Here is a 12,199-nt window from a genome sequence, read left to right on the forward strand (position 1 = left end):
AATTTATTGAGCTTTGAGCTCCGCACTTATTAGCCTTGAAGTTAGATTGAGTTTTCTTTCCGAAAGCATTTATTGATTTACAGAGTATTTGATTTTATGCTTTCGAGGATTTATTAAGATATTGAAGTTTGATTTAGTGAGTTAATCCTGAGTTATGCTTTCGGTGAATTATTATTGATTTATTGAAGTAATACCGAGTTTCTTTCCAAAAGCAAGTAATTGAAAGAGGTTATTTTCAGTTTCCTGAGGAGGCTATTCAGTTTATTAAGGAGGCCAGTTTTGGCGCATGCGTATCTTACCTAGTTGGCAGTCCCTTCTAGGTAATGGTCTGGTTGGCAGTCCCTTCCAGACTACAGCTCGATTGGCAGTCCCATCCGATGCGTCACCTGGTTGGCAGTTCCTTCCAGATGACATGAGGTAGTTGGTCGGCAGTCCCGTCTACTACCTGTGGTTAGTCGGCAGTCCCGTCTACTACATGTGGCTAGTTGGCAGTCCCATCTATCCACCGCCTCCTATTCCGGTTGGCAGTCCCTTCCGATGCGTCATCTGGGTGGCAGTCCCTCCTAGATGGCATGAGATGACTAGACAGCAGTCCTTTCTAGTCATCAAACGAGCCTCATGAAAATGATGTTTTTATAAGGATTGAGGATGAGATTTTAAGAGACTTCAAGATGTTCTTATTACGTGATTGAGATTTCAGTAAAGAGGATGATTAAGAGTGTGTTCAAGATTGTTACTGCATGCGAGGTTTTAGAGAATAACTTGGGAAAGCATTAAGTTTTACTTATTCATTTGAAATTACTTATTTTTCGTCCACTCACTCTAACGGATTTTAAATGTTTTCCCCTGGGCCCTTCGGTTTTAAATGCCCAGTTTGCAGGCCAGTTTAGCTTGAGGTCGAGCGTACTTGGGGTTGAGGCATAGCTGTCATAGCTTCCGCATTATAAAAGTATTGGTCGTTTATCTTGTATTCTACCTTCTTGTACGACTGAGAAATAGATTGCTCTGATATCTCTTGAGATTAATATTCTTAAGTTTCAGAATGGTTTTGTGATATGAGAGATGTTGTGATATAGGGAGCAGGGTGGCTCTAGGAGAATAAGGATGGATGATTTAGAAGTGTAATTGTTTGTTTACAGGTTTTGGGTTGTCCATTTTTAGGGGAAGTTCTGTCAAATTTTTTGGTAGAATTTCTTCTAAGGTGGGCCCCGCAGGACTTTTTCGGATTTCAGGGTGAAATCCGGGGCGAGTCCTGTCAGTCTTCTTAGACTCTTCACAAAACATAGGGAGACCATTCTTTTCGTGACATAAGCAGTAGTCACAAACGAATGTACCAGGGTTCACCTGATAAGAAGACATGAAGGATTATGTCTTGCTTTCTTCCCAGTTTTTGATTCTCAAAACATTCATTTGTCTGGATTCGAAGTACTCTACTTCAGAATCTATCTCAGACTCATCTGATGACTCTTCTTCTTCAGACCAGGCAGAATAGACTGACCTGTCATCTTCTTCATCATCAGAATAGGCTATTTCGTAGCCTTTCATGTTTGCTACCTCTACTATTTGCTCATATTCTTCAAAGAGAGCTTTAGTAGATCTTTTACCCTTTTCCGGGCATTCATTGGCATAGTGCCCTTCAGCTTTACACAACCAACATCTGCAAGATTTCTTGCTAGGTTGTTTATGCTGATGAGTATTCTTCTTTTTCTTGAAGAATTTCTTTTTTGGATCTTCATCCTGCTGCTTCTTGTAATTGGAACTTCTCTTGAACTTCCAATCCTTCTTCTGATTACTCTTTTTGAATTTTTTAGAGTAATATTTTTCTTTTTTCTTCTTTCTGTGGAATTTGGATTCATGGCATCCCCAATTTGTGGGTATATCCAGTATTCTATAGCAGAAATTTTCAACTCCTTTGAGTTGCTTCTTGGTCATCTTAGCTCTAAGATTGGCTTTGCATTGCTCCTTCAGTAGTTGCCGGATTCTGTCGGCAATTCCTCCAACTGAAAATCTTTCAATTAGCTTTTCAGCTATGCTTTCTCTCACAGCTGTTCTCCATGGTTCAGGGAGCTTTCTGTGCAACAGATTAACTAGATCAGTATTCTCTAGTTCACCAATTGTACAGTAATATTCCTGAAATTCATTCAGGTATTTTTCGAAGTATCTCATGTCGCAGATCTTGAGCGCATAGATATTCAACTTTGCGGTTTCTTTGGCTTTCTCACTCAGATTTAAGAGATCTCCACAGAATTGATCGTACAGGGGTACTGCAAAATCATACGGAGACTTTGAATTCTTGATCTCTTCAAGCCAGTTTCTTCCTCTGGAGGTTTCCTTGAAAGATAGGTAGTACTTTTTTGCCACTCCTGTGAGAGTAGTTTCATAGTACACCTGCAAATCTGGTGCTTCAAATTTGCCAAGGGTAAGTGCAGAAGCCATCATCAGGCTATCTACCCATTGGTCAATGGTTTTTCTTTTGTCTAGACTTTTGTCTAGATTCAACCAGATATCGTAGTTCGTGATAGGAACTCTAGGCAGATTGTCCTCGGGGACGAATCTTTGGGAATTTCTTTCTCCTTTTTTACCCGCGGGGGCTTTCTGAAATGGGAGTTTTGTTTCCCTTTTTTCTTTGCTTATGAAAGTTCTGGAGCTCTCTCTATCTTCCATTTCGAGATCTTGGTAAGGAAAGACTTTTCTTGTCTTTCTGATTTTGAACTCTTTCATTTTTTCGATTAGTTTTTCTAATCGTTCAGGACTTTCACAATTCTCAGCTTCTTCATAAAGATCATAGAGCTCCTCAGCTCTGAACAAGTGGACTGGTCTGTTTAGATCAGCTTCCAGGTCTTCTTCTGATATGGGCTCTTCTAGGGTGGATTTTGTTCCACTGACACTAGCATCTCTAGTGCTGTAGCTTCTTCTCAGAAGGTTGTTGTTTATCCTGAGCTTCTCAGGACCGACATCACTTTTTCTGTGGTTGTCGAAGTTGAGGCTGATTTCTCCAGTTCTTCTACTCTCGTAGATTTTTGCTTTTGCACTTTCTGCTGGTAGCTTCGGACCGGATAATTTCCATTCAATAGGAAAAGTTACTTCATTCCAAGCAACTTTGTGAATCTGCTGTGAATGGTTCTTCTGGCTGGTGAGGAATCCAGTAGTGAGACCAGGGATGTTGGAAATCCGTGTCTTCAGCTCTACTGTGGTGCTCATCAGTTTATAGTATATTCTGTATACTATCGCCAATTCTTGCATATCTTCTTTCATGGATATGCCATCTGTCTTGACTCTCAGTCGGAGACAGTGGGCTGCATCCTTCAGGCTGGTTGAGAAGTTGGGGAAGCAGTTGAAATATGCTACTTGGTTGCACCATGATGCTTCTAGAGTTCCCAACAGACTAGCTTGGAAGTCTGTTAGCGGTTGTCTTGCAGGACACACAGGACTGAATAGTTGATGCATTCTCTTGCCAAAAGCTTTATGCCGACTTGGACTGCTCCAATGTGCATAAATTGATGCTTCTTTGCTTGTGCTCTGGCAACTTCAGCTGGAGTGATCATCAAGAGATTTGTCTCTCCAGATGTTGAGGGGATTGTGAATTCAAGTACTTTGAAATGATGGCTGTCCATCAGGTCAAATGTTCCCCGTCTGTAGATCTGTTTGAAATTTAGCTTTGGAATTGAGGCGTTTTTTACCTCGTGCTCGATTTCATTGTATTCAAATTCTTCAGAATTCAGGAGTTGGACTCCCTTCTTTTTTCCAAAGATGCTTAACATCTTCATTTCTCTTTTTTCCGGGTTTTCATACCGGATACTAGTCTGACTAGTAGATGGTTCCAGAAAAATCATGTTTGGAACACTATTTGAGTCTGGTTTCTCTAATGGTTTAAACCCATTAGTCTTCTTCTTTACTGTAGGCATTTTCTTGTCCTTCAGTATCTTTTCCAGCGTTTTTTGCTGTTCATTGATTTTTCTACTGACACTCGTCAGTTTTTCTTCTTCCGTTTTTGGAAGTTCCTTGATATAATCCAGTTTGTTTTCCAATCTTTCTAATTGGTGGATTATAGCAAGTAGTTTTTCTAGAGTCGACTGACATCTAGATACTTCTAGTAACAGCTTCTAATATTTCTCATCAGAAGATTTCAGTAGAGAATTTATTTTCTCTAATAACAATTCGGACATAGTCCCCATTAAGGAGGGGTTCTCCTTGAGCTATTTTACAAGCTCTGATACCAGTGATGTGCGGATCTAACCAATGCTCAAATAATCAAGAGGGTTTTGTTCCTCTTGCAGAACATCTAAGAGATTATCTATCTCTTCTTCTATTCTATAGATTCTAGTCTGTAGTCTATAAATAATATCCCAGTAATTGGGAGAATCTCTACTAAGATTGTCTCTATAGGCTGTCAATTTTCTCAATTTCTCTCTCTCTTTTTGAAGTTCCTTAGTAGTAATTTTGCAGATAGCAATCAACTCAAGTCTGTCTACAATCGGTATTATGAATAGTAAATTATACTGTTTACCTTTCGAATTTAGAGGATGATTGTCAATTTCATATATATATTCAAATATAAACTCTGATGGGCCCACCACGTTTCTAAAACTGTTAATTAAACAAAAGCTATATGAAAGAGACATATGCAGATGCAGACTCTAACATAAAAAAAACTAAAGAACGGAATAAGGGTATTCATGGTAGGGATTTTGAAAAGATGGGTAGGTAGGAAGGAAAGTGAGAAAAGATTGTGTAAGAGGGAACAAAAATAATACACTGGGGTGTATGAGAAGTATTTTCCCGGATTTGGGGTGTATGAGCATTAACCCTATTTTTATATTCATACATCTTCACTGAGCCACCTCCATAAAGTAACATCCATTACATAACTACATTACAGAACATCCACCAATACTACTCACTGAATTGAACTTGACACATATTATCAACAAGTTTAAGGGATGCCCAAAATAAAAAAGAGGGGTCGTGACCACTTACCTAATTTCAGCTTCAAAATTGTCCACTTACTCCAGTAAGAGATTATTGTGCCCACTTACCCATTTAAAAATAAGAAGACTATTTTAGACAAACTTTCATTATAAAATTAAAAGCATGCCACACTCTCTCTCTCCTCTGTTTCTCGTCTCTCTCTCTCTCTCCTCTGCTTCCCGAGCCCGTCGCCGGAGGCCTACATACTCGCCATAAGTAGAAGTTCTTCTTCCTCACCATTCTCGACGTCTTGCTCTTCCAGACCGCCACCGCCTCCTCGGCCTCCCTCGAACACGACTCAATCGAAATCTCATTCATATACTTCTTCACTCTCTGGCAGCCGAAGAACGGCTCCGGCTTGTCGTCGCTAGAGGAATCGGTGGCGTCACCGTCAGTGACAAAAATTCATACAATCCTGGGCCGCATCGCCTTGGCTTCAGAATTAGAGATGAGCTTGGTGTGATTCTAGTGTTGCGAGTACTTGACGGCTGGATTCATGGGTAGATAGATAGACCAGGAAATAATCTTCAGATTCTAACGCAGCTTATTCGCATTGAAAGTGAGGTAAGTGAGTCACAGAGGCTCCCAGTGGGAGAGTGAAATAGCTAGAAATTGGAAAAGGTGGGAGAGATTCTTTGGGAGAAGAGAATAAAGAAGAAGATAAAAAGGAAAGCATGTGTCTCCATGTGAAGGACTACAAGCTTATTTCAATCTCTCCTTCTCTACTAAAACTGAGAGAGCCATAAAGTGAGACTCGTCACTCACTGAGAAAAAGGACATTTTTCCTTTTTTATTATAATTTGGTTGGCAATAATAAGATTATTGTGAGGCAATAATAATATTATTGGGGGGAATAAAATGTTTATTAGGGCAATAATAAGATTATTTATTTAGATAAACCTACTAAAACATTTAAAATTTAAAACATCTTAATTTTTCACTAAGTATTGATCCCCAATGAACTTATTATTGGGGGGCAATAATATGTTTATTGGGGGGCAATAATATGATTATTGGCGGGCAATAAATTCAGACGCCGGAATCCGGTCACTAGTCTGGTAGCCGGATTCGGGATTCTGGTGACCTATCGCCTGATTCCGGTCATCGGTTGCCTGATTCCGGTCATCGGTCGCCGGACTCACCGGCCGGCCACTGGTCACCGAAGTTCCGCAAGGTCTCCGATGACTTCTCTCACTAAGTGACAAAGAAGGAGAGGGCAAAATTGTCTAAAAAATAATATAAAAAAATGCTTAATTGGGTATTAGGGAAATAATCTCTTAGAGTGTTTGGGTAAGTGAACAATTTTAAAGCTAAAATTGGGTAAATGACCATTTCCCCTAAAAAAAACAAGAAAAAGAAATTAAGGCAGTAGGCTTAGAGCCTAAAACCCAAACCCATTTTGGATCAAACAAGAGAAAACATAACCACTCAGAGTCATACCCAAGGACCAAGTCCAGAGTGACCTATACTAGATCACCAGTTCACCACCATTATCCGGCCTTTAGGGGCTGGATTCACCACCAAACCATCCGCAGAATTCATTGCTGTCACCAAATTTTTTCCTCAACACAAGTTGTAGCCACCTGAGTAAGAATAGAAGCAATGACATTGCCCACCACAACCTTTCTGATGCGACCCGAACCTGACATGGATACCCACCCGCCTAGAACTTAAGCGGTGATTCCTTTGCACCAACACTCTCGCCATAGGCATTGGTCTTCACAACTCCTGAATTAGAAGGTCCACCAAGTGAAGTCCACCCCATACACCAGGAACACACCGTGTTAAAAGTTCAGCCCTCTAAACATGCTTACGACCCGTGCATCAAGGTAATTGACTTCCTATGCATCGGGCTATCACCGAAACACATCACTCTACCTCTTACCAAGAAATTATAGGGTTTGCAAAGAGAAACCATTTTCGACTATTCTTCTAAACTTTGGATCAACTTTTTTAGTTTTTGTATAGACATGTCTTGTTAATGGTCAATATTTGATGCTTGGTTTAGCTATTCAGGGTAAAACATCAAATCAAATTGATTTTGATTTGGTTTGGTTCACCATTTGTTCAAATCCCAGCACGTGAAGTTGTAAACCAGATCGAAGAAAAAATTGAATAGAAAAAGTATGGATGCAAGAGTGGTTTTAGATCGAAAAATATTTTAGACTATCCTATTTCTGTACAGCACTAATTTGCCTTCATATCAAATTAACTTTGTAGCGGCGTGGGTCGTTGGGACAACGTTGGGGTGCGGCAGTGGCAACCGCTGGAACTACGTTGGAGTTGTACGCATGGCCAGTCGGCTGAGGAAGATGAAGTTTGGGCTTGGGCCAAACCAATCTTTGTCGGACCTGAGTTTGAGCTTCTTTTCATGGGGCTGTCCTTTTTGGGCTTCTATGGTGGGCTAGGGTGTTTGGCCTAGGCCCATCCTTATGTTATTAGTTTGTCTAATTACAATAAATTCCTTGTATTAGGAATACTCAATGTACTTCTAGCACCTCTGAAGTAGTACCGAAATAGGGTGTCCGCTACCTCTACGTATTTACATGTGTAATGAGTAGGATTATATGTACGTATCACTTGTGTGTACTACCACTAGCTTATTATCTACCTATAAATGTCAGCGAAATGATATGTAACGGCCTATTCTGACTTGTGATGCATACATTATTTCGCCCTCATGACATTACTAAAAAAAAAAAACAAAAAAAAAAACTTTGTAGATTCATATCTCCATCATTATTATATCATGAAAATAAATATGAACTCATCAACTGAATACTAAAATATTATGTACATCAAGGCCAATACTATTCATGCCAATAAAGTATTAATTGTTGTAAATATTATTTCTTATGTGGCTGTTCAGGTAATTAGTTTGGGACCTACATGTAATATCTCAATAGTTTAAACACTTATCATGTAAACCCTACCTCTATATAAGGGAGGCCTCTAAGACTGAATAACACACTTCTCTATTTTCCCCTCATCTCTCTTTATACGTTTCTTACTCTCTACAAAGTAAGTCAATACTTTTTAACACGTTATCAGCACGAATTGCTCTTCTATTTTTACTCTATGATGATCCAGATGTTTTATGGCGCAACGTCGTTGCCTTGAACTATAAAACGTGATCTATGAGTTCATTCTCTTTAGAACTCCCGTTTGTTTACTTTATTGGTGAACCAAGTTTTGCCAATATCTTTCACGTCATCACCATACTAATGCCATGCAATCTTGATTCAATTGATCAACATATCTTCTGATAACCTATGTATCCTTGTATTCATTGATATATATGTTTGCTGTGATACATGTGCATGATTATCTCTATTGCATATTTGTCTCAATGTTGTCACTATATTTTTATAGTTTAATACGATCTATGTTCTTCATTGATGGTGATATAAGGCACTGATGTTGGTCTGCCAATACGATATCAACACAGAAATTCGTATTTGTTTTTTTTCTTAAGCTTTGGTGGGCATTATATCACCATCAATGCCAATTAAATAGGAATAGTTTCATAAAAGGATTTCTGGGTTCATAACTTAATAACATGTTTCCTATATTGTTTCACAAAGATCGGAACAATAAGTATGCTTTAACACGTTCCTTGTATATATATATATCTAAGATATATGTTGTTAACATAACGGATATGTGTCTGCTATTTCATTATTTATCATATATTTAATATTTATTTAATTAAATTTACCTTATATGTTTTATCAAGCATACTTAATATTCATAATACAAGTGAACCTGAAGTTTCACTACTGTTACTCGAGCCAGAAGTTTTGAGTACATATCCATTTGAACCCGAAGTTCAAAAATACGGAATTTTAGAACCTGAAGTTCTAATCATAAGACCACGAACCTGAACCTTCGTGTATATAATTGCGATCCAATGTTCATTTTTTTTTTCGAACCTGAAGTTTCGATATTGATTACTTATTTGTTAAGAACCTGTAGTTCTAACACTATATATGGATCCTAACATACCTCATCTTCATTGTGGCAGGAAGATGACGAATTTGGCAAAATTGGATTTTGTCGCCCTTGACATCTCTGGCAAGAACTACCTGTCTTAGGCCCTTGATGCAGAGATTCATCTCGAAGCCCAAAACCTTGGGCCTACAATCAAGGAAGGAAACTCAGCTTCCCCGCATAATAAAGCTAAGGTTATGATTTTTCTGCGTCACCATCTCCATCAGGGATTGAAGGACGAGTACTTAACTGTCAAAGACCCACTTGAGCTATGGACAGGCTTGGCAGATAGGTTCGCTCACCAAAAGACCGTTGTGCTCCCTAGGGTACGTTATGAATGGACGCATCTGCGCCTTCAAGATTATAATTCTGTGATAGATTATAATTCCGCCATGTTCAGGATCACCTCCCAAATGAATCTTTGTGGAGAAACTGTAACTCAGGCCATGATGCTTGAAAAGATCTTCTCCACCTTTCATGCCTCAAATATGGTCTTACAGCAGCAATACCAAGAAAGAGGATTCACCAAATACTTTGATCTCATCTCTTGTCTTCTGGTGGCTAAGCAAAACAATGAGCTCTTATTGAAGAACCATCAGTCTCGCCCTACAGGATCACAACCATTCCCTGAAGCGAATGCTACTTTTACTAGTGGCCATGGCAATAGACATGGTGGAAGGCATGGCAAAGCCCGTAACCATGGTCATAGACGTGGTCAAGGTCGAAAAAATGGTCAAGCTCGTGGGGGCTACAACCAGCAGTTGGGCCCAAGGAACAATGTCAAGATTACTAAAGGAAATGGTCAGATGATCAACACTCATAAAAATAAAGACAATGCTTGTCTTAGATGTGGTGGTAAAGGCCATTGGGCTGGCACCTGTCATGCAGAAGACCATTTGGTGGCACTCTACAAAGCTTCCTTGCAAAAGAAAAATGTGGAGACAAACTACATTGACCACTCTGACCTTTGGGATTCATCTGAGCCTATGGACATTACTCCGCTTGATGTCTCGGATTTTTTTGCGAATAATGGAAGCAATTTTGATGATATGACCAGTGGTGGAATCCTTGACGACAACTAGTTGTCAGCCTATGTTTAGGCATTTTTTTAATTTTCTTTCTACATTAGTCACCTTTTGTTTAGGCCTCTGAATTTTTTTTAGTTTGGTTTGTTCCTAGCTATTTTGCAAGGCAATAAAAAGAAGTTTTTTTTTTTTTCTGGATACTTTTTGCTATATCATGTGGTCTACGATGCATCTAATTAAATTGCATATGTTTTTCATTACTCACGTATACAACTCATGTGTCTAAGTAATTTAATTGCTTCACGGATAATTATTCATTCGTAATTATGATGGGTATATAACTAGTCTCCTTATTTTTTTTGACGTCAGTTTGCAAAAAGGAATTATGATGGGTATATATATATATTTTTTTTCTCTCGTACCCAAATGAATGACTAAATTGTTTTTATCTATAAATGATCTATAATATCATGTTTTACTGCCTTAGTCAGACTAATTAATTAATTATTATTATTATTATTTTTTATGAAGGCATGAACATGGATTTTGGATGCTCTCAACTTATGAAGGATGGAGAAGAAATATGTCTTGCTGACAGTGCCACTACACATACGATCCTTGGCGATCGGATCTATTTCTCCACTTTAACGCCTTCTAAAGTCAATGTGACTACTATCTCAGGTCCTGCAGACCTGATTGAAGGCTCCAGAAGAGCCCACATTAGGCTACCCAATGGAACTCAATTGTCCATTCAAGAGGCTTTATATTCTTCGAGATCCAGAAGAAATCTCCTCAGTTTTAGAGATATCCGTTTAAATGGATACCACATTGAGACCACGAATGATAATCATGTGGAATATCTTTGCATTACGTCCGATAAAAACTGCCAAAAGCAGATATTGGAAAAATTGGTTGCCCTATCATCTGGGTTGTATTACACAACCATTCAACCAATTGAGGCATACCATGTTGTGAATCAGCAGTTCAAAAATCAACATACATTTATGCTTTGGCATGACCGTTTGGGTCACCCCGGATCCACCATGATGCGTAGGATTATTACAAATTCCAATGGACATCCATTGATTACTAAACATATTGTTTTGCCAAGCAACCCTTGCAAAGCTTGCTCATAAGGGAAATTGGTGGTTAAACCATCTTATGCAAAGGTAGATATCGAATCCCCATCTTTTCTACAAAGAATTCAAGGGGACATTTGTGGACCGATTAACCCATCTTGTGGACCATTCCGATATTTTATGGTCCTAGTTGATGCCTCTACAAGATGGTCACACGTTTGCCTCTTGTCTACCCGTAATGTGACATTTGCCAAACTACTTGCTCAGATAATTAAATTACGAGCTCGATTCCTGGACTACACCATCAAGTCCATTCGTCTAGACAATGCTGGTGAATTTACATCTCAAACCTTTGATGATTACTGCATGTCTATGGGAATTGAAATTGAACATTCGGTTCCTCATGTTCATACACAAAATGGTTTGACAGAAGCTCTTATTAAGAGACTTCAAATAATAGCTCACACTTTGCTAATGAAATCAAAGATGCCAGTTTCTGCTTGGGGACATGCAATTTTGCATGCAGCAGCTTTAATTCGGTTGAGGTCCATAGCCAACCATCAATATTCCCCATTACAACTTGTTTCTGGGAGCCAGCCCAATATCTCTCATCTTCGAACATTTGGTTGTACTGTTTATGTGCCTATTGCACCGCCACAACGAACAAAAATGGGCCCTCAATGTCGATTGGGAATCTACATTGGTTTTGATTCACCATCTATTATTCGGTATTTAGAACCCATGACGGGTGATACCTTCACCGCACGGTTTGCAGATTTCCATTTTGATAAGACAATATTCCCGCTGTTAGGGGGAGATAAGACTGTTCCAAATGAACATCATGAATTAATGTGGACTATACCCACTATATCTCATCTTGACCCTCGTACTAAAGAAAGTGAAATTGAAGTACGAAGGATTCTGCATCTTCAAAATATTACTAACACAATGCCTGATGCATTCACTGACACAGCAAAAGTGACAAGATCACATATCCCAGCAATAAATGCACCGGCAAGAATTAATGTCCAAATTGGACAAAATAATGTGGCGGCCAATGACCCATCTGCTGCACGCCTGAAGCGCGCAGACCTGTAGGTTCAAAAGATTCAGTTCTTAGAAAGAGGAAAACAAAGG

At 39.0% G+C, this 12,199-nt stretch overlaps 1 protein-coding gene across 1 annotated transcript; it reads left to right on the plus strand.

Moving 5' to 3' along the window:
- The first annotated feature begins 9,350 nt into the window (after positions 1-9,350).
- LOC112171755 lies at positions 9,351-10,040 on the plus strand. Its single transcript, XM_024308888.1, has one exon. It carries the CDS (start codon positions 9,351-9,353, stop codon positions 10,038-10,040), a length of 690 nt encoding a protein of 229 aa, XP_024164656.1.
- The last annotated feature ends 2,159 nt before the right edge of the window (positions 10,041-12,199 follow it).

This window comes from Rosa chinensis, chromosome 6, assembly GCF_002994745.2.
Source record: "Rosa chinensis cultivar Old Blush chromosome 6, RchiOBHm-V2, whole genome shotgun sequence".
Classification (NCBI taxonomy): domain Eukaryota; kingdom Viridiplantae; phylum Streptophyta; class Magnoliopsida; order Rosales; family Rosaceae; genus Rosa; species Rosa chinensis.